General features: G+C 43.3%; 1 protein-coding gene across 1 annotated transcript in view; it reads left to right on the top strand.

Annotated features, from left to right (window-relative positions):
- pitpnc1a (phosphatidylinositol transfer protein cytoplasmic 1a) overlaps positions 1 to 24368 on the top strand; it is a gene marked incomplete at both ends in the record, with an annotated part of 46533 nt that overhangs the window by 5657 nt on the left and 16508 nt on the right. The window contains 3 exons of the mRNA XM_080856528.1: positions 13573 to 13721; positions 17720 to 17808; positions 18167 to 18174. Coding sequence (XP_080712654.1) covers positions 13573 to 13721; positions 17720 to 17808; positions 18167 to 18174 — 246 coding nt within the window. The remainder of the gene's footprint in view (positions 1 to 13572; positions 13722 to 17719; positions 17809 to 18166; positions 18175 to 24368) is intronic.

Below are 24368 nucleotides of genomic sequence, written 5' to 3'. Positions count from 1 at the left end.
GGTGCTCTCCACCGTGGTGGCATGCAGGGCCAGACGTGCGGGGGTGGAGATGGACCGGTGACCCCAAGGTGACGCCTTGGTGGGTCTTGAGACGACGGTGTGGCAGCGGTGGAAACACTCGGCGCCCCACTCTTTCACCTCTCCGGTCTCCAAATTGAGCGCGGGCGAATGTTTGAGAAGCCACGGCCGTCCGAGGATGAGGTCGGCCGTTCACTCCTCCAGAACGAGAAATTGGATCTCCTCCTTATGGAGGACGCCGATCTGGAGCTGTACCGGAGAGGTGAACTGCCGCACCAGCCGTCTCGTGAGCGGGTGACCTGTGATAGAGTGCAAAGAGAAAGAAGTGGTGCTCGGGATGCGTTGGAGACCTAATCGCTGACATAAAGACCCTGAAATGAAGTTACCAGCGGACCCTGTGTCAATCAGCTGTGAGGGAAGTAGAAGGAGAAGTTAGTAAAACTGGGGAACTTAAGGGGTTACACACTTCAATCTCTGGTGGTCGTGACCTCAGCCCGGATCAAGTGGGACGAGTTGGACACTCCGTCACCACGTGACCCTTACCCCCACAGTACAGGCACAAGCCCTGCGAGTGGCAGCGAGCTCTTTCCTCCGGGGAAAGTCTTAGTGTGTCAATGTGCATGGGCTCCTCCTCGCCGCTCTCTCTACCCCTGGTGGGCTGCCATGCGCGAAGAGAGGAGGGGACGAGCCGCTGGTCCTGTAGGCACTGCTGTCGCCGATTCGACACCCGACAGGCCGATCGTGTCGTCGTAGCCAGCCAGCTGGAGCCGTAGTTCTGGTTCGATCCCCTGGCGGAAGACTGTGATCAGAGCAGGCTCGTTCCAGCCACTCTCACTGGCCAACGTGCGGAACTGCTGCGTGTACTCCTGAAAAGACATCCTGGAGCCCTGCCGCAAATGAAGCAGCTGGACCTGCGAAGAGGAGTCCCCCTCAGGGACGGCAAACACCTCCCGGAGGTGGTGAATGAATGCATCGTACGACCCCATGGCAGGTCCCTCCTGATGCCACACTGTCTCTGCCCAGCGAAGCGCCTGACTCTGGAGAAGGGAGATGATGAAGGCGATCCTCGCCCTCTCTGACGGGTAGCGATGAGCCTCCATCTCGAGGATAAGTGTGCACTGGAACAGGAACCCTGACAGGCAGAGGTCACTCCGGTGAAGGGAGGAGGTCTGACCACCGATCCAGCCCGTGGGCAGGAACCGGCCTCGGAACTGGCTGAATCTAGCCTGGCCATTACCAGCCTGTGACTCCATTTCATTCCGTCTTTCAGTCTGGGCCAACCCAATGCATTTTGGTTTCCGAGATGGGCGGGTGCTTATCTTGAGGTTTAAAATCATTGGAGTTCCCTTAACCAATCAGCAACGTTTAGTAAGCATTCGGTAGATTAAACTCTTCCCAAAGCCAGTTGGGAGAAGAGCTACGACGTCCTTTCCAATCATAAAACTTACAAGAAAATAATCTTGTTCTCCTTTTAATTTTCTGATGTTCTCGAGAGTTGAGACAACTTTTCCGATAGCTTTTCGTGTCTTTTCCTCCAAGGCGAGTTTTGCGTCACAGCTCTGAACTGTTAGCTGATTGTTCCTACAAAATTTTGAGTCCTGGAGACGATTGTCAACGGGGTTAGGCCAGACTGAGTATAAGCTTGAAATCAATTCAGGCGGAAATACGTAGGCTGGTGTCACCAGGCTAGGCTGAATCCATCCGGCTCTTGGTCTAGTATTCTGTCACGGAACTGAACACGACCACTGCAGGTAATTCGTGAATGACTGTTTTATTTCGTTTTATTTTTACCGAACGGCAAGACAGGGCACGTACGCTCCTCGGTAATAGTCCAGCCCAAGAGGGGCGCAGGCTCACAGCACTGCTGAAAATAAGGCACGGGTTCACAAGAACACGGAAACAAAAACAAAGAGCCACGCTCTGAGAGGAAAAGGGCAAATCTAACAAAACCAGGAGGGTAAACAAAACACAAGTCTAACTCGGACAGGGCAAAACAAAACTTGACAAAAACAGAGCGAAGCAGAAACTAGACGATAGCAAGCGAAGATAGAAACTCTTACAGTCAACAAGATGAGTAGGACGTTTGCCAACCTGTGATGTGCGATACCAGACACCGAGTGTAATGTGAGTGGAGTATAATAAGGGACTGTGACAGGTGTATGTGATTAGTCCTCGTGAACACTTCATGTGATGTAGGTGTGTGAGAGTGCAGGTGCGAGTGATCAATACACCGGTGAGCGTGAGCGAGAGAGCGCTGAGGTGGGCGTGGCTGGTGCAGGTCCGGGCTCTGACGTGACACCCATACAAACACTTACCCAATTTGACTGATCTCTCTCCAGATCAGTAACGGTTATTGTTAAAGATAATTGTTGGCCTTAAGATAAAAAAAATGCAATCTTCCTTAGCTCATATTTGTATATTATTGTGAATGGATGTGAAAAGCATAAGTACAGAAGCCAGGCAACTCCTGGTGAAAGTAGAGCAGAAATTGTCATGTTCTACTGTAATCATAAGTCAGGGCAATGTCTCCACTTCTGCCTTCATGGTAACTAGGTGAACATTGGTAACCTATCATGCTGCTAAGAAAATAATCCATTTGGGAGGAAAATCACTCTTTCATAGACCTGAGATTTGCATGAAAGCTCTCTTTAATGATGCAATGACTAGATCCTGGGTTCTCTCCAGTTTTCCATCTGAAGTATTGATTCCTGCGCCACATAGCCGCAATGCAGAACTAACCACCATATATGTAGCACTTGCTGACAGCTTGGCAACATTGTGGGACGGAAAATGGGAACGTTTCCTATGATGACTGTCAATTTCACGCTCCTGTTTTTCATGCTCTGTTCCACACCTCCCCTGCTGTCCCTTCTGTGTGGCTTGGTTTCAGGTGGCGTTTCCACCGTCCATTAACGTCATTCCTCTTGGCCGCAGGTCCGAGCTCCAACAGATGAACTGGTTGTGCCATCAGGGGTAGCTGCAGTGAGCAACAAACTCCAAAGGGGTAGTTATATAAGTTGAATAAACAAATGCCAAAATGGAAACATAGCTACTGAGTAAATAAGTGAAGTTGGAAACAAGTAAGGTGTAAAATGACTGTCTATGTGGTTGTCTCATCAGAATCAGAATCAGAATCAGAATCAGAATTCTTTATAGGCCAAGTATATTTATACATACAAGGAAAGTAACTGGCTTAATTACTGTAAGCAGAAGTAACCTGTAACTAACCATGCATTGTGTTTGGGCTGAACTGGAGGGACTATGACACTCAGGATGGATACAAATGTTTTTTTTATTGCCTGCACAATGGGTCATCAAATATGCAATTAGTTAAAGTAACAGTATGCAACAATTATACTTCAGGATTAGGGTTAGGATAAGCAGTTTTACCTTAAAATAACAGCTTGAAAAAAATTGGGGCGCTACAATGACTTTTAATATGGAGAATCGCCTACGTGCCATTGCCATACCAGGGTCCATAGGCATATAACAGCTAATTGCCTGACGCCGCCCGGCTTTCTACTGTCTGCCAAACTAGTAAGGAGCATATTTGCCGACTTGCTTTGTCTTGTGTTGCACTTGCTTGATGTTTGACTGTGTTAGGACAGTTGTTGAGTAACTAGTTTGTTATAATGTCAGTCCGCACATTTCAAGAGATTTCGTTAGTTTTAGCCGCTAGCATATTGTTAGCGAATAGCAATTGATCCGGAATGCTTCTTTAACATGGGCATGAACCTGGTCCGCCAGCAGCAGCTATCGTCTCTAACATGTGGCCAAAGAAATAAGGCTGCAGCATTCCCAAAGCTTCCATCTGTTCATCCATCAATGCATACACGCAAACATACATACAGACATCTCCCAGGCTTCAATGCATACACACAAACATACATACAGACATCAATGTATACACACAAACATACATACAGACATCATTGCATACACACAAACATACATACAGACATCATTGCATACACACAAACATACATACAGACATCAATGTATACACACAAACATACATACAGACATCATTGCATACACACAAACATACATACAGACATCATTGCATACACACAAACATACATACAGACATCAATGTATACACACAAACATACATACAGACATCAATGCATACACACAAACATACATACAGACATCAATGCATACACACAAACATACATACAGACATCAATGCATACACACAAACATACATACAGACATCTCCCAGGCTTCAAGGCAGTTGTGGTTTCAGTGATTGACCTACTCTGCCGTGACTTCTGGGAAGTGAGCTTACAGCCATAAAGCCTTGATCCCTCCTGTTGTCTCTATCTTCTGACTAATAGAGCAAGGAGATGCTCAGTGGTCACCATGTGATGCCTAGGCCATCCATCAGCCGTGGGGATACTTCAGGGGTTTCAGTAAGGCCTGGGACGTCAGGCAGGAAATAGACCAGAGCCTAGGGGAGATAATCACCCCCCAAGCCACCCCCAACCGCCCTCCTCCCTTTCCAACCAAGCGCCATCTTATCCCATTCCTGTCACGGAATTCCCGTCCAAGCTTCGCTGCCTGACGTGAGCCCTCACCTGTCCACGTTTTTTCCACTGCCAGTTTCTAAGAGGATCGCTGCTCGGCTGTCATCACACCCTCCCCAGTGGGACTGGCAGGAGCCAGCAAACTTCCCCTGACACGGTCACTGACAGCAGGGGCGACTAGGGGCGACAGGGGGCTATTCTTACCCTCTTTTGTGTTTCAGCCTCACACCATATCTCTCTCTCTCTCTCTCTTCCACACATTCTAACTTCATAACCAAACTCTTGCAATTACAGTGTCATAATGTCTAACCTGACAGATTGACATTCATTTGATGTATGTCACATTAAATTGTAAGAAATGAAGAAAAGAATAGAAGAAAAAAAATAGGATAGAAGAAAATAGGTGAAAAGAAAAGTGAACATAGTGGTCCATGTGCAGTAGGTGTTATTATTGTGTGAGTGTGTGTGTGTGTGTGTCTGTGTTTATATTTATAACAACACAGCTCTCTCAGTCATTTCTGTCTCCTGACACTCTCTCTGTCAGCGGCTTTTCTCCTCTCCTCGGTCTCTCCATTCTGGAACTCACTCGCTCACAGCGTTTCACCAGAGGTCAGACAGCTTTAGTTTGGCTGAGGAAGTTAAATTTGGCTGTTGACTGTTTGAAAGTGTTTGCCTATTAGCAGGTTTATTCCATTAACTTTCCAAGTGTGCATCTCAGTGGTGGAACACAGGAGGATGGAATAAGGAGCATTTTCAATGCTACACTTCTGATGATTGACACATTTATACATACAGGAAATACATGCGGCTATAGCTATAACACTTCTCATTTTGAAACAGTTTAATGTGGTCTGTGCATCCATAAGATTAAAGGTGATTGCTGGGCTTAATCTTGTTATTCATGTGGGCATCTCATGGGTTATACATTAAATACAATACAATTACAAATTAACAACTTAACCTCAATTATCTCGAATCATGGCTCAGAGAAAATAAATTACTTATCAACAAAACAAAAACAAATACAATGCTCTTCGGGACCAATCAGAATATCAAAGCACAAACTTACAGTCAATCCTTCAATATTTCTTTCCTTGATGGTACACTACTGCATAGAGTTGAACAAACAAAATATCTTGGTCTCTGGCTTGATTCAACTTTATCATTCAAATGCCATATAGATAACATAGCCCGGAAAATTTACTTCAGCACTGGTGTTCTCTACCGAAATAGAAACTGCTTTACATTTACAGTACGAAAGAGACTAGTTCAACAACTCATACTACCAATACTTGATTATGCAGACGTAATTTATCAGACCGCCCCTAAAACACACCTTCTTCCGCTCAATTCAGTTTACAATCAATTATGCAGATTCGTCCTTGACTGTCCATACATGACCCACCACTGCACCCTTTATGAAACACTCAATTTTCCATCTCCCACCTCAAGAAGACACCAGCACTGGCTACAATTTCATATTCAAATGCATTTACTTCAATTATCCACAGTACTTAAAACAACTTTTGGTCCCATACACAACTTCACATCACCTCAGGCATTGTTCACGAATCTACTTCAATACACCTACATCATCTGGCAAAAAAGCATTTATATCCAAAGCTCCCTGTGACTGGAACAATCTACCAATCCATATTCGCTCCATAACATCACTCAACCTCTTTAAAACTGCACTATCATCCCATCTAGAGACCACCTGTTCATGTTTTTAATAACCATCATTTGAACAGATATATGACGCAATGATATATGTGCTGTGTCCATGTGTTTTGTTTTGTTTTGTTTTGTTTTGTTTTGCTTTGTTTTGTTTTGTTTTGTTTTGTTTTGTTTTGTTTTGTTTTGTTTTGTTTTGTTTTGTTTTGTTTTGTTTGTCTTGTCTTGCTGAATTGTACGAAAAATTGTCCATATTGTAGTTTATAGGACCCCCTTGAAAACGAGATGATTCATCTTAAGGGATTGTTCCTAATAAAGAATTTCCAACAACAATATGTATGCATATAGCATTGTTTCCACAGCTGAGCCTGAAAGGTGACTTGTCACTTTAAAACTATATTTTGCTTAAAAAAAAATATAAAACTATATCAGCATGAAGCCAGGAGAGTGGTACTCAAACCAGGTGTCTTGCACTGCCTCCACATTAGTATGTGTCTGATGTGCATTGACTTGAGGTAGTGAGAGGTGTGTGCGTACGTGAGGTTGTGGAGTGACCCATGTCATGTGTTATTTATGCTCAAAAGTACTCAGACTTGAATTCTGTCTATGTGAGAGTCTGTCATTGTGACTATGTGCTTGTGTGAGTGAGAGAGAGAAAGCGTGAGAAATATCAATAAAGGTAGCATTTCATATGCCTTGTTGGCCACAGAAAGAGAGCAGTATAAGGACTTTATGCCAAGGTGTCAAATACCATTAGGTTTGAAAAGTGTTGGCCCTTCATTAGCTTTAAGGTTAGAACCAGGGACATCAGTGTCTGACTGTGCAGTTGTTAGTGAAAGTACATGTTCAAACATCAGAGGTGGGTCTGCCACAGGCCAGCGCGCCCTCAGCAGGGTGCTCCCCCGTCAGTGCTCTTACTGGTGATCACACAGCGCTGCCCCAGGGTCTCAGACGGAAGTGGGTGAGAGAGGGAGAGACTTAAGGCTGATTTAGGCTCGTTTTAGACGCAGAGCCGTAAGCACGTAATTTACACAAGGGACTTGTTTTAAACAAGTTTTGATTTACGGTTCCTTAAGGTTCCCTAAAGGGTGATATATGCTCTGTTTTAGACGTAACACGTAAGCACGTAAGATACACAACCCCCCCTTGAGCAGTAAAATACCCCCCCTTAAAATTTAAGACCGCAGACCGTCTCACAAGCCTTTTCTTATGGATTATGATCAAACATAACAGAAGAGGTCCGAAGACATGAACTCCTTTACAAATCCTCTTTAAACACTTGTTGTGACAGCAAATTTATAGAGAGAATATCCCATTCTCACCCGCGATTGTTTGGAGAGAATGTGCTAATTCACGAACAAATACTTTCATATTCATTTTCCACCACTTATGAGTCATGGGGATATCATTCATTGAGTTCATATTGACGTGAATCAATCAATTGCACCCGCGAGTTTCATAGAATGAGCCCGGTCTGCTCATATACAAAAGTTAACATTAACGTGGCGTTAACTTGTGGCCAGCACCATTGTATTTACAAGCATTGACAACGTACAGTCATCTTTGAATAATGTAACTCATAAACACATCGTTTTAAAGCGCTGTCGCAGTCATTAAAAGATGTGTCAATAAACTAACTTTTGCGTCATGTGATCTGTCTTTTTCGCCACTGGTACTGTATTGCCAACCTTTGTATTTTGTGTAACACATGTATTCATAACATCAAGCCTTTCGCCCACTACACTTTCATGCTCCGGTAAGTTTTTTTCCTTTGTCCTGCTGCAATAAATACGCTTACTTCACTCAAAATAAATCTACAGTTCTGGCGTCAATTTGCTTTGCAACACGCACAATCCTTAGGGAACCTTAAGGAACCGTAAATCAAAACTTGTTTAAAACAAGTCCCTTTGTGTAAAATACGTGCTTACGGCTCTGCGTCTAAAACGAGCCTAAATCAGCCTTAAGGATTGTGCGTGTTGCAAAGCAAATTGACGCCAGAACTGTAGACTTATTTTGAGTGAAGTAAGCGTATTTATTGCACAGAGAATCTCATCATGACTGTACGTTGTCAATGCTTGTAAATACAATGGTGCTGGCCACAAGTTAACGCCACGTTAATATTAACTTTTGTATATGAGCAGACCGGGCTCATTCTATCAAACTCGCGGGTGCAATTGATTGATTCACGTCAATATGAACTCAATGAATGATATCATCATGACTCACAAGTGGTGGAAAATGAATATGAAAGTATTTGTTCGTGAATTAGCACATTCTCTCCAAACAATCGCGGGTGAGAATGGGACATTCTCTCCATAAATTTGCGGTCATTTGAGCGTCCTTATAAGTGTCTAAAGAGGATTTGTAAAGTAGTTCATGTCTTCGGACCTCTTCTGTTATGTTTGTTCATAATCCATAAGAAAAGGCTTGTGAGACGGTCTGCAGGGTATTCATGATTAAAAAAATTCTCGGTCTAAAAGACTGTAGTATGCTATAAAACCGGAAACGTGAGACTCTGTGAAAGGCTGTGGTAAGCCGGCCAATCACCGTCTTTGCGAGCTGCGTAGGGCTGGAGTGTTTTAGTCGCATAGTCAGAAATGCAAGGGGGGGTTGTGTATCTTACGTGCTTACGCGTTACGTCTAAAACAGAGCATATATCACCCTTTACCAGAGCCTTATGTAACATTCCAGCTGGCTGGCAGGCCCCACAGACGCATAACTCTCCCACTCTAATGGAACTTCAGTTATCCTCTCCACTGCATGCCATCCTGCCTCTCAGCTCTCTTCTCCTCAGAGATAGAGAGTGTGTGTGTGTATGTGTGTGTGTGTGTGTGTGTGTGTGTGTGTGTGTGTGTGTGTGTGTGTGTGTGTGTGTGTGTTTCTGTGTGTGTGTGTGTGTGCGTGTGCGTGTGCGTGTGCGTGTGCGTGTGTGTGTGTGTGTGTGTTCATCAGCGTGTCAGTGAGTGAGCTGCTGAACTACTGTTTCTGCACCATCTCCACACATGTCTCTGATATAAATGAAAAGAGTGCGGTCTCCCATTCACACATAAGGGTGATCAGCAGCGAATGACAATCCCTGGAAGTTGGCCTTCATTGCTGCTGCGTGTGAACTGTGAACACCTCGGCTCAGCCATGAAAGAAAGCCCACAGAGGTTGCTGAGCTGCCCTAAAGAATTGAGCTACCACAGCTGTTAACAGCTCCAAATGAATACCAAACCAAACAAGCTCACAGACTCTGAGCGCCATCAAGTGATTAAGTGTGTTAATTTAAAACGTACACTTGGAAATTTGTGCTAGTAAGGCAGTGTGCATGTCCCTTTAGTGACAGAAAGCCATTTTCTAACTGCCTACCTGGTTTTGGTTATGGTTGCCATGCAACCGCTGAAAGAGGCCATTAGATGTGATCTGGCTAGAAGGATATGGATTTGAATTATGTAAACATTAGTCATACGGGAAAAAAACTCAATTTCTCACAAAAATGAAGACTCTTAGCTATGCCACAGCAACACCCTTACATACACAAAAGACCACAGCGGACTGAAAACTCCAGTGTCAACTGAAAGATATGAGAAGGAGATGATATATTGTCTCAGTTGGATGTCTGTGTAAATGTCATAATTTTCAGGTATTTCTTTCAGATCTCTACGTTAATCAAAAATCACATATACAGATGCAGTAGGACAGATTATCTCTGTCATTTACTCAGACACTCTCTCTCTCTCTTTCTCTCTCAAACACACACATAGATACTACATGTGTGTAATAGAATATATGCAGTAATAAAAAAACATAGCCCGGCACTTCAATTTTCATTTCACTAGTTATAGTCACATATTAATAGTACTAGTACTACTAGTAACATATTTATGACATTATTTTGTCAAAACGATATTAGCATGAATAGACCAAAATTCACTTTGTGAATAAGGTCTGGACACGGTCCATTGGGGATTGTTTCCAGTCGTTGCATCCTAATGGGCTTCATGGTCATTTTGAAAAAATTGGACCAGCCTTGTTAATGTATGTATGTAGGTATGTATGTATGTAAATGTATGCATTTTTCTTGCTCTGCCTTTAATTCTTTGATGTTTGCATGCGTTGATACTACTTTTTGTATCCCTTCATCCAGCTCTAGCACTGCCGCCATCATTGTTGCCACATTTTTAAACAAATGCTTCACATCACTGTCATCGCAAAAAGACAGTTTAGTTGGAGTTAGAGTGGTTTCAAAATTCACAAATAAATGCCACGCGATTCTGAAATGTTTCTCCATATCCACAAATGTGAATGCTCTTACAGGTACTTACAGAACAAAGAACGTACATTTACAAACCACTCACCATTTCTGAACACTCCTGTGTTGAGACTTTCCTGACGCGGTTTTCAAAAGGACATTCTCTGCAGCCTATCAGACGTCTCTTGCAATATCAGCAAATCACATGAACTTAAATTTCAAGGGCATTACTGAATGTGACCACGCTGCATTACATATGCACAGTTTTCAGCTATATGTTAAATGTACGCTAAACCCCAGTGTACAGCTAAAGAAGGCCATCCAAAATACCCTGGTTTGAAGAACTATTACTTCTATTACTACTATTACTTCTATCACATGTGTATATATCTAGAACTATATCTATTTGTCCATATATATATCTATGTATACAGATATATTCTGCCTGTGTATGCATGGACATCCATATGTATTGGATATGATGTGTACCATTGGCCTTTTCTGCTGAGGCTGCATGTTGTCCCTCCCTCTGCGGCTTTTCTGGTTGTGATGGATAGACTGCAGGTATAATGCTGCACTCTCTCCCTCACTTGGCACCTTGCCATGACCCAGTCTAGTGCCCTAACCAACCTCTTCCCTCCGAACATCCCCTATCCCTATCCACCCCCACTCACCCCACCCAACCACCCGCCCACACACACACACCCATTCCTTCCTTCCCCACATACCCTGAAACCCCACGCAGTGTGTTCCCTCTGCCACTTGAATCACCTCATTACACAGACTCCATTCGTACAACAAAGTCCACCCTCAGATGCCATCACAGCTCAGGCTCCACTCTGCCGTAGTGCGATTCATCATCTCTTGCCCAACAGCCTTCTACCCCTGATGGTCCTAAACACCCTCTCTCTCTGGCCTGCTGGCAGCTTTATAGATCTCCCCGGTGCTAACCCTCAAGCGCAGGGGGGAGTTCTAGCGCAGTCTGCTGGGGCTCGTTCTCTCCCCTTTACCTTCCTTTTGTTACTGGTGCAATGGATGAGTGCAATCTAATCACCAGGGGAGTCTGAAGTCATTTGCCATTATCTGTAAGTGTGAGGGCATACACAGATGGAATTAAAGACACACATACATACACATACATGCAGTCGCCTGGGTACTGCAGTGCTACACTCTGGAGACTGTTTTTTATCGGCAGGCCATAATCTGATAGCACACATCATTAGCGAGTAAGGGCTCCGCTTTGTGAAAACTGAATTCATCAAGTCAGGTGGAACAGCTCCCTCTCTGTTGTCTGTCTGGTTATGTACCAGTTTTGTCTGTTTAAATTGAGTTGTTGTTCTCCCTAGTGGCACTAGGAAGTAACTATGTCAAGTAGGCTAACCATCTTCACTGTGTTGACACATCAGCTATGACATTGTTGTTTGGTTTATGTCTGATACACGGACCCTGGCTTGTCTCTCATGCAGTGCGTGACAGCGTTGATTTGGTCACATTAAAAACATACAAAAAAACAATTGGATCATTCAAGTAATATGCAGCACTAAAAATCAGCGCAAAAATCACAGCAACAGCTCAACAGCTGTAATGCTATGCTCATCCTGTATAGTTAATTCATTTTTCATCACAAATACATCAAAGCACACTGGAGCCTTTCATTAGCGGTTGTGTTCCTGTAAAGCGTAGTTTACGGTTATGCTTCTCTGCAGGTTATCTGATGCGCAGTTACCTCACTTTTACAAAGATGGTTCATCTCGTCACTATGGATACCAACTCTCAGTAGCATTAATCACCCTCACGTCGCGAGAACCCAAATGTTGTCTGCTGTTTTATAGCACAGAATCGCCACCATGGCCATCAGAAGAAAGTTGGCGGAGTCTTTGGTGATCCATCCCCCGCCCACACGGCGACCTATCTCTCGAGTCGACCCTTTCATCTGCTGTTTGTTATTTTCCCAGTGATGTGGTTAAGAGGTAGAGAGACGTAGAGTGAGAAGGAGGAGAGATACATCTTGAAACATCCATCTGTTGCAGCTAGAAAACCTTTTTAAGATTTCAAAGCAGCATCATTAGGCACCGTTGCATCTCTGATAGTGAACACAACTCTTACAAAATTGTAACCTGACTGAGGGGGGGGGGGGGGGGTGGTGTACATGTAATGGTTTTTTAATGGGGTTTGTTTTTTCTTTAACTATGTCTTGTGCAGCATGCCTTATGAAAAAAACAATGCTCAAATGGCCAATAAAGTCTTCTATCCATCCACCCATCCATCCCTCTATCTTTAAATATTTTTCTACCTCTGGCTTGATGACGCTGAAGGTGCTTAGACTGGATGACCTCTATCTGTTTTTAATCTTGAGTAGTACTCTGCATGACTTCTAATAAGTCAATCCTTGAGCTTACATTTCATCCAAGAGAGATGTTTTGAGTGTGCGGTTGCTTCTTTCACCTCTAGTTTGATCATTAAAAGCTCCAGCAACTCAGCCAAGTTTGAAAAGATTAAAACAAAGATTGAAACACCTCTTATGAAGGCAGTATATTTCATTGATCTGCATTAAAATACACAAACTTGCATTCTTGATACACATCTATCTGGTGCTGGTCTCACAATTCTCACCAAAACAGAGCTCTCATGTTCAGAAAAGAAAGCATCTCCTCAGTACATATTGAAAAAAAGCAGTCATAATTAAGTGGTGAAACCAACCATGTTTCTCTATGTGTGTGTGTGTGTGTGTGTGTGTTCGTGTGTGTGTGTGTGTGTGTGTTGGCACATATGTTGTTCTATTAGACACAAAGGCTGAAATCATACGCTATCCATAAATGTATCATCTGACCACAGATGGGCTGTTCACAAACAAATGGCTCTTTTCTGGTAAACAGATCTTTAGCACTACTAGGAGAGTTGGGTAGGCAGTTGAGTTATGGGAAACAAGTAATGAACTTGAGAAGTTGGAAATGTAGTAAATACAAAGTTATTTTAAAAGAAAGAACTAAAGCGTATCATGGGAATAAAGCGTGCCATCTGTGGTCTCTTAAAACATAACCCTAGGCAGGACTTTATTAAAGCGAGCGTTTTCACAATAACATAATAAATGAATGTGTGGTTCTCCTGTGTGTTCAGTACAGGATTGGCCAGCTGTACATGATCAGCAAGCACAGTCTGGAGCAGAGCGAGCGGGGGGAGGGCGTGGAGGTGGTCCAGAACGAGCCCTACGAGGACCCCACACACGGCCTGGGCCAATTCACGGAGAAGCGTGTCTATCTCAACAAGTACGTCTGCCACTGGGCCTCGGTCCAGACCATCTGCTCCTCCGGTTGTCCATTGCGTCTTTTTATTCCTGTCTGTTTTGAGAAAGACAAGGATGAATAAGGGTGTGTAGAGGGTTGTAAGGGTGTACCAGGGAAGAAAAGGGTTCCGTTTCATTTTACCAATGAAAATACTTGGTTTGCCATTTCCACAAAAGTGTTGCAGAGTATTCCACACTTTTGTTGCATTCCATTTTGTCCAGTTTAGCTGAGTAAGAGGGGAACACTAAAGTGAGTTTGGGTGAATGCCATTTGCCTTTGGATTGTTGATGAAAAGTCCTCACCTACACCTAGGTTTAGGCACTCAGATTAGGCATACACACTGTAGTTATCAAGCCAGGAATTAGTTAGGGGCCAATCAGACATCAGTGATCAGAGTGGTTATATGTGCTATACACAGTGATTGGCACTGACCTGCAAAATAATACATGTTAGAGTTCTTACATGTTAGAGCGCTTATTGTCCTTACAATTCCTAAAATGAACTTCCAATTTTCTGGTTGGGATTCAAACTGCCCCAGTTTTCCCTGGGACCATTTGTCACCCCTTGATGTGCATTAAGCTGCAAATTATCCTGAAAAATTCACCCTCCATTACTACTAAGGGCCTGATTTACTAACAGGATTGCGCCCATTTCTGGCGTAAAATAGCGGTCGTAAACATGAAACGGTATTTACTAAGGGGGCGCATTTGAGTAGAGTCGCATATTAACGCTTTGAGGGTGTGTACCTGCAAACAGGTGGGATGGCTCGGAAACGTGGGTGGTAACGTAGGCGTGAAGCGCTATTTAATGGGAGGAGTGCGCCTAATGATGAACTGCATGGTATTTACTAAACTGCCCGGCGAGCGCACATCTCTGATTTGCAGGCTAATTCTCCGCCTCATAAAAGCACGTCTTAACCAGGAAGCGCATTTCCACTGAGTCTGAAAACGTTGATATGGCAGCAGCAAGGCAAAGACATAGACAGAGACAGCGAACAGAAATATTTTTTTCAACTCGTATAATTCATATATTCATATATGAAATTAAACTTTCGAACGTAATTGGAGAAAATGATCGCACCCACATGCAAACAGTCCCACCTTCAATCCACGAACACGTTTACCGAAACAGAAAGCACACATATTCAATGAATGTCCAGGTCATATGTGATGCCAACATGACCATTACTTACGTGGTAGTGGTCTGTCCATGACAGTTTTATCTTCCGGAATAGTGCCATCTATCCATGATTGAGCAACGGTGATTTTGGAGAGGCCTGGCTACTTGGTAAATGTATTTGTTTAAGTGGGGATATATTGTAGTGAACCCATGTCCCTTGTAGAACGTATAAATCTCGCCATGTACACATCTATATATTTATAATAGACAGTTTATGCATTAATGCCACCAATAGCATATTATTTATAATCGTGTTCTCTTAAACATCTCGCTGTAGGTGATGGCGGGCAAAACAACAATATAACCCATTGAATCAGGTTCAGTGATTGAGCGAACGTGAACCAATATATCTATCTCGCTATCTATTCGCTGAACCTTAGTTTTTTCTTCCTCGAATCTCCATGGTGGCAGTAACTTGCTGGCAAGTTCTCCAGTCTTTTAACGGTTCGCTAAATAATGATTGCCCAGCGAGTATCTGGCTTGATAAATATCACGGAAAATGCAGGGAATCACCGTGCGTTAATGTGCGCCTGGCAAAGGCGCAGATTAAGATGCGTTCACAAATCAATCTTAGTAAATCAGGCTCTTTAAAGGGCGGAGTAAGGACAATTTGCCCAGCGCAGATCTGGCTTGATAAATACCACGGAAAATGCGCAAAAACACTGTGCGTTAATATGCGAACGCAGATTAAGCAGCGCTCGCATATTAGTAAATCAGGCCCTTAGTCTGTTGGTATGTGGTAGCCAAAAATGTAACTATCCCTGAATCCACAAAGAAAAACGTACTTATATTTTGCAGCTGGCACAAATTATAAAAATATATAAAATATCATCAAGCCCTGAAGAGACCATTCTATGTTCAAATGCCATGCAATGATGTGATCTGTCATGAACTGAATTCATGTGAAATTAAGGAATGTATGAAGGACATGAGTGAGTGACTCATTGGCTGGAATCAGGGATCATCTCAATAAGCAGGTATTTGCTTTTGAAAAAGAATATTATGAAATGGACGTGAGACATGCTGCTTCAGTTAGAGGCAGGGGCATATCGGCAGACATAAGAATGGATAAAGGGCACGTATGTGACTCATTTACTGGGATCAGTAAATAAGTAGGGAGGCTTATGTGCTTCTGGAAAAGAGGACATGAAACATGTTTCTTGTGAGAACAGTGGACTAAGGTCGAGATGTGTGCATGGGATTGTATACACTTGATTTTGTTAAGGAGGTTATTCAGACCTCGTTCAGTTTAGGAGAGTATGAGAATACATCAGTTCAGTGCTCCAATCTGGCATTTTACCTGTACAACATTGTAAAGAGACCTGCTGTATGTTACATAAACAGTATACTTATGTATATGAGTATGAGTGTCATGAGTGTTCAGCTTTGGAGAAGCTCGAAGATGTCTAATGCATTCATTGTGACATTCCAGTGATATACTCAGGCTGGAAGTGTTCTCTCTCATGCTGCTAATATTAATGGAGACTCGACCCATTATCGACAGTCACGACTCATTACTTCTGTTTATCTTTGCTGTCTGCCGAACACCCAAACAACAACTCTGTTGACCGCTATGTGGACATGGTTTCATCCTAGATTCAAGCATTCTATTTTCTCCAGGATGTTGTCTAACAGCTACAAAGCCTCAGGCCAATAGATATTTAAAGCACTGCAGATGTATCCATCCTCCACTTTGTGGAAGGTATGACTGCAAGCATATTGTCCAGGCTAAATGTGGCTGACAGTTCGTAATTCAAAAATACCCTCTCCAAAAATAGCAAGGCAGACGGCCAGAGAGCCGTCCTGGAAGCACGGCCCTTTTCTTCCAGTCATTGCCGCTGTCAGGCCACTTTTATGGAAAATCTATGGGGTCCCATTTTTAACTCTATCCAAGACAGACCTGTGCGGAAGAGCATCTAATTGACCAGACATCCCACTTGAGCTGTGGCGATTGACCAGCCTGCCTCAGACTCGTTAACAAAGACGCAGAGGACTCTAATGTTTGACAGATGTGTTAAATGGTCTGTCATTATTTGATAAGACTTTGAGAAGGTAGGTGACTCAAGCCCCCAATGCTACAACTAACGCAGAGTGATGTGTTATCGCAGTTCATTTGCAGTTTCTCATATAACTTATACAGTATATCAAATCATAATACAGCTGTCTCTCTGGGGTGTTATAAGGGCTTTAATTCTTAGAATGATCCGGAAATGTTCATTGGATAGCTACCTCATGGGTAGGTTGCCTTTTGAGTGCACATGGGTAGTTAGGCAGCCAATTGCACTGTGTAGCCAATTGCTCCCAATTAATATCTTTTATATCTTATGTAAAGGTGACACTCTCATGCATTACAAAATGCCAATTAAGCATAATCAAGCTACCCAAACCACATTGTTGTGTTGGGTCCAGTAGTATCTCCTCTTAGTATATGTTCCACACTAATAGTGCACAGCTTCCTATCATCAATTAGGTTAGTGCCTCTCATCATCTGGGCATCACTGAAATCAGGGACTATAAAACTGTTTCCCTTACTGTAATATGAGCGTCGCATCCTAAAAGCTTTGGTGGTGTATTAAATAATAAGGCTTTTGCTGAAAGGCCATTAATTCAAGGCTGCTTCTCTTCAAGTCCCCCCATAACTCAGTGGCGTGAGCAGCATGATAGAAAAGCACACAGGCTTGTAAGCATCAGCACCATACTTCACCCTCCATCCAAAGACAACATGATTCCAGTTTAGCAAAAAGATGGTTGGGAATCATCTCTGTTCCCCCCTCCCCCATCTTCCCACTCCTCTCCTGCAGCAAGCTGCCCAGCTGGGCGAGAGCCGTGGTCCCCAAAATATTCTACGTGACGGAGAAGGCCTGGAACTATTACCCACACACAATCACAGGTAAAATCATCCTGTGTTTAAAAACGTCTTTTGTTTTTCTTGTTTATTAATTCCATGGCTGTTGGTGGTTTAATTCACACACTAACTGAGGTGGCACTTTTGAGGTGTAACAATATTTCCTGCATCAATGCAAGACTATCAGTAAAATGTTGTAGAAAGTATATATAAGGTGAGGTTTTAATCAAAGAATACCCTTTGTTTGGAGAGCACTTTGCCTTTGTAAGAATGTCTCTACCTTCTATATTCACTCACTGCCTCTCTCTCTCTCTCTCTCTCTCTCTCTCTCTCTCTCTCTCTCTCTCTCTCTCTCCCTCTCTCCCTCTCTCTCAATGCCTGGGTGGATCCTCCTCTGACACAGAGTACACAGTGAGTACCTCCCTCTCTCTCCAGGTGATGGCTGTGGCCCATGATCCCAAACATAAAAAAACACAAAACAGCCCCAGACACACTCATGACCCATCCTGTAACTGGAGCATGTCTGCCCGGCAATGCCCTGCGGGTACAGCGAGGATAGGACATAATCCAGGCAATGGCCTGTGCTGATAGTAAGGCGCACATAGCAGTAGCCCGAATCTGGTCTCTGGCCTACCCACTGCGATAAAAGGCTGAGGAGACGCGGAGCAGCGTGCCACATGCAGATAACAAAGCATCACAGCTGTTCAGTCGCCCCTCTGCTGGCTGCAGGAGAACAGAGCCCAGGTTAAATATATCCATGTGGACCAGTGCCAGATACAAAAAATCTGTTCCTTCATGTCAACCGTGAAGTATTATTTTGCAGCTGCTTTAGCTCCGCAGTGGAATACTTGTTTTAGAACAGCCACTCAGATAGTCAGATTAAATCTGAGATAGTACCATTATTTGAAGTACAGAGGGAGAGAGAGAGACAGAGAGAGAGAGCGACAGAGAGAGAGAGAGAGGTGGGGGCTTATACATATTTAAAAGGTATGCTTTCCATCAGGAGTTCTATCAATGTATTTATGTGTAGGTATGTCCCATTGGACTCCTCCGCTACGGCTTTTACTGAGAAAAAATACACAGTGAAAAGCAGTATCGGTCTCTCGGTTTCTCTCTCTCTCGCTCTCTCTCTCCCTCTCTCTCTCCCTCTCTCTCTCTCTCTCTCTCTCTCTCTCTCTCTCTTCCAGTGGAGGTCTCACACCACTCTGTCAATATACAATTTCAAGGCTGGATGCTCTAGCAAATGAGCGGCTCCTCTGAGTGGGAGATGAATCAGTTCTGTTGCTCTGAAAATTACCGATTGACTCCTCTTTGGTCCAACACCGGCGCTGTGCAGGTCTCAGTGCCAGCTGAATTCACTCCAAAAGCAATTTTTCGGACCCAACTTGGCAACATCCATATTTGAACACGTAGAACTATAATAAGGGTGGTAAGTGGGATAAGCTTGTTGCTTGTGCAACAGGAGTACACATAACGAAATAGAATGTGGCTACTGAGCTGAACTCCCTTGAGCTTAATGTCTGCTCCTGTTGTTGGCAAAGAGCTTCAGCTACACTGCAGTGATATTATGTGTCTTCCCTGTAAGCAAAATTACGTCCCCTCGACGTCCTGTAATGGTCTCTCTGAACGTTCTAAAAACGTAAATGTGTATGGCTCCCTTGACAACTCTAGGACGTTTTGCACGACGTTCCAAGACCGTCCCGAGGACGTTGCAGTGACAATTGGGAAACGTGTTCTCTAGGTCCTGGGGACGTTCTGCAGGACGTTGCAAGAACATCCCTAGGACATTGCGGTGACGTCTGGAAAACGTGTTTCTATAGGTCCTGGGGACGTTCTGCAGGAAGTTGCAAGAACGTCCTGTGGGCTTTGTGGTGACTTCTGGGAAACGTGTTTTAGACGTCCTGGGGACGTTATTTAAGGACGCACCGCGGACGTAGCAGGCACGGTGGGGGTAAAGACCGTTTTTGCTGAGCTAAATGAAAAAAATATAATAATAATAGCTCGCGGGCCGTCATTTTGCTCACAGGGCACACACACACACACAAGTTCAAGTTCAGGTTTATTTATATAGCACATTTCACATGATATACACACGCGCGCTTACACACTTGATTGCGAGGCTTGAGAATTGAACCGGCATCCTTCCTATTACTAAACAACTTCTCTACCTACTGTACTACCACTGTCTGATTACTATTTTGTCACTTTAACACGTTTATCGCAGTGTGAGACAATCAACAAACTTAGTCATTTTTTCCGAGGGTTTGAGGAAAAGCATATTGTAGCGATCTCAGTCACTATGCATTGAGGGTTTTCCGTAATGATTCATTTTTTGATTAACATCCATGGCACGTCACGGACATGCGGGCAGGGAGGCAGAATAACTAGCCAAACTAATAATGATGAAATAAAAGAAATATTAATGCTTCTCTACTGATCTGTGCTATAAATGTAATTTCTTCATGATTCCAATACAATATACAGAGCATACATAGGAAGGTCTGTGTATAATATCAAGTCTCTAGCTTTAACATTGAGCTTTCCACAGGTCGTCAAAGATGCTGCAACAGAACGTAGAGTACATTTTTTGCGCAAATTCAAGCACCCCGAAAACTATGATATGATACAGTATATCCAAGCCACACCCTTGGAAGTTCATATTCTTCAAGTAATGATATTTAAGCCAAGAAAGTTTGAATGAGCTAGTTTAAATACTTTTCTAGTTACAGTAGGCCAGTGGTTCCCAAACTTTTTACAGTCCCGTACCCCTTCAGACATTCAATCTCAAGCTACGTACCCCCCTGTTTTTTTTTCATGTTTGTAACCCCCCTTAAAAAAAAGTTCTTTACACGTTTTATTCCATTTCTGCTCATTTTGTTCACCCAGAGGTAGATTGATGGCTTAAAATTAGTGAATAATATGTGCTGCAAGTGACCCAAACCTTCTAAGATTGTTGTTTGCCAGCCATCAACAGAACAAAAGACTAAAAAAACATTATTTGCAGGTGATTGGGAAGATGAGCGAATAAATGTGACAGGCTGTAGCGGAACTGTATAGGGGGGCTTGACCGTAGCGGAATTCAGAATGTAGAAGTGACAGTTTTTGTTTTTTAAATTAATGTTTGAATGTCTGTAATCATTGCGATCATTGTTGTGTTTATTTGAAAGAAATGCAGGCTTGCTGGGAAAAAAACAGGGGAATTTGGGCGATTTTGATGCACAAAATGATTGAATGAATGAAAGTTGCAGTTCAATTTCAAACGGTACATTTTGCGAATTCATTTAGTTGAACAGAGACAACACAATGAACATGAACATGAAGACATCAACACATACAGGTCATGAATAGGCAGAAGAAAATAAAAAAGTTTTAATTCCCTTTTTAAAAGAGAGCACTGAGTGCGATGACCTTAACTCCAGAGGTAGGCTATTCCAGAGGGTTGGGGCACAGTAACTGAAGCCCCATTAACATGAAGCCTAGATTCACTGAAGCCTCATTTACATGAAGCCTAGATTCACTGAATAGGGTTCATTTTTCACACAAATCAAATCTTTTAATTTCGTGAAGACGGAGCCTGGTAACGAGAGATTTGCGTAAAAACGGAGCCACCAGATTGTGTTGAACGGGCTGTAGTACATACCCCACGCCTGTGGGTGGCGCTTTAGCGCTGCTACATAGACCTGAAAAAATGTAGAAGAAAAGACTAAACAGCACACGGTTAAAAACATTACACAAGACATTCTAGCTCCAATTAGCAACATTACATTATGGTGGTTAATAAAATCAGTGGTCAGACTAAAGGTTATGCGAAAATGAATTATATTTTCTATTGATAATAAAGAGTTTGGAACAGTACAACATGACATGGCTGTCATCCCATTTCCCATGAGGCTTTGCTCCGACCATTCTACATTAATATATGAAGAAAAAAGCTAATTAAATCGCTGGCCAATTTATATTTGTGGTCATGAAAGTTATGTAACGTCTGAATAAAAAGAATTAGATCAAGATAGGAGGCTAAACAAAAATCAGTAGGCTGGATTAATGAGAGTGAATTCGAGACCCACCACGAGTGATATGTAAACGGAGAACAAGTGATTTATATAAATTGGTTGGAGGTCGTAAAGCGATCATGTGGGGCAATGACGTCATCAGGTTGCGTGAATCCGTGCAGACGAACACCAGCCCCCGTACCGTTCTACTCACTTTCTACCCCCGATTCGGATCGTTGCGGATACCGTGTGCGGATAGAGAGTGTTCGTCTAAATGATAGGGCTATCTGTATTCTGAACTTTACGGACGCAGACAAACTAGACTTCGTCTGTACATGGCCTAAAGGCACCGTGTGCAGCATTGGTGTTTATTCTTGGGGTCGTGAGAAGACATTTATTGGAGGACCTTAGGCAACGCAATGGATCATAAAAAGAAATCAAATCGGAAATATAGGGTGGGGCAAGGCCGTTTAGTGATTTATAGACAAGAAGGAGTATTTTAAACTCAATTATTTTTTGTACAGGGAGCCAGTGAAGTGATTTAAGGACAGGGGTGATATGATTGAATTTTGAAGGGCCTTATTTACTAACAGGATTGCACCCATTTCAGGCGAAAAATAGCGGTCGTAAACATAAAATGGTATTTACTAAGGGGGCGCATTTGAGTAGAGGCGCATATCAACGCTTTGTGGGTGTGGATGGGGAGGGCACGGAAACGTGGGTGGAAACATGGGCGTGAAGCGCAAATATATGGGAGGAGAGAAGATAAGTGCGCCTAATGATGTATTGCGTGGTATTTACTTAAACTGCCTGGCGAGCACACGTCTCTAATTTGCGGGATAATTCTCCGCCTCATAAAAGCACGTCTTAACCAGGAAGCGCATTTCCATTGAGTCTGAAAACGTTGATATGGCAGCAGTTATAAGAGCAAGGCTAAGATATAGACAGAAACAGCGCACAGAACACTTTTCCCGTTAAGCGATCCACAAATCATTAGACGGTACAGGTTAACCAGCCACGCAATACTTCAGTTACTGAACCAGATCAGAGACGACATCGAACCCTCCAACCGGAGATCACATTCCATTCCATCAGTTGTTAAATTCCGGACAACAAATATTGGCATCGGATCATTTCAAACAGTTACAGCATCAGCAGTTGGTATATCTCAGCCTTCACTCAGCCAAAAATTCACCCAGGTACTCGACGCATTGCTACGGCGCACTGGTCAATACATTTCCCCACTGCCATAGCTGAAATTAGAGACATCAAACAGGACTTTTTTTGAAATCGCAAACTTTCTGAACGTAATTGGAACCATTGATTGCACCCACATCCACATATATTGTAGTGAACCCATGTCCCTTGTAGAAATTATTAATCTCGCCAGGTACACATCTATATTGTTATAATAGACAGTTTATGCATTAATGCCACCAATAGCATATTCTTTATAATCGTGTTCTTTTAAACATCTCGCTGTAGGTGATGGCGGGCAGAACAACAATATAACAGCGCACACATTGAATCAGGTTCAGTGATTGAGCGAACGTGAACCAATATACTGTATATATCTCCTCTTCGCTGAACCTTCATTTTCTCTTCCTAAATAAATACCACGGAAAATGCAAAAACACTGTGCGTTAATGTGCGATCGCAGTTTAAGCTGCGGTCGCAATGCTAGTAAATCAGGCCCTTAGTGACTATTCTAGCAGCTGCATTTTGGATAAGGTGAAGTTTGTTTAACATCTGTTTTGTTAGACCAGCATAGAGTGCGTTTCAGTAATCTAACCGACTTGAGATAAATGCATGCACGCAAGTCCGTTTTAAGGCTCATGCGAACGTCCCGCAGTGGACCACAGGTAAAGGTAACAGGGACGTTTTTGAAGGATGTCCTGGGGACGTATGTTGCTGAGAGACCAAATAAGAACGTTCCCTAAAAGTCCGTTTTAAAACTCATTCGAACGTCACGCAGAGGACCACAGGTAAAGGTAACGGGGACGTTTTTGAAGGACGTCCTGGGGACGTATGCTGAGAGACCAAATAAGAATGTTCCCTAAAAGTCCGTTTTAAGGCTCATGCGAACGTCAGGCAGAGGACCACAGGTAAAGGTAACGGGGACGTTTTTGAAGGACGTCCTGGGGACGTATGCTGAGAAACGATACAGAACCACGGTGATCTACTGCTTCGCCACGCGCCATTTCTTGTCATCCGTGGAACGATTTATTATTTCTTCCTCTCCCCCACGCCGGCCCCGGTCCTGCCACACAAATCAGTGGGGAGCAGACGGAGAGCGGGTCCAAGGAGAATGGGAGATCATTAATTACTGAGATGCCCCAGCCTCATGTGTTTCTCTTCTCAGTCCCTCGTGGCCCTCACAGCCTATAATACTCCTACTGATCTGTTTGGTCTCCTCCCTTCTTCTGTTGCGTAACCAATGCACTAGGTGCCCATTGTGATTGCTTGGTCGTACATAGTTGATTTAATCAGGCATGTCGTGGGCAGCTGTGGAGAAAAGGGGAGGCTTCTGATCCACAGGCAGGGGGAAGAGGGGTAGCTGAAAGAAGACATATATCCATATCCATAAATCATGTATCTGTAAGGCGGAAAATC

Source organism: Sprattus sprattus (assembly GCF_963457725.1).
Source record: "Sprattus sprattus genome assembly, chromosome: 18".
Lineage (NCBI taxonomy): Eukaryota > Metazoa > Chordata > Actinopteri > Clupeiformes > Clupeidae > Sprattus > Sprattus sprattus.
Note: the sequence above shows the minus strand (reverse complement) of the source record. Positions and strands in the feature narration are given on the sequence as shown.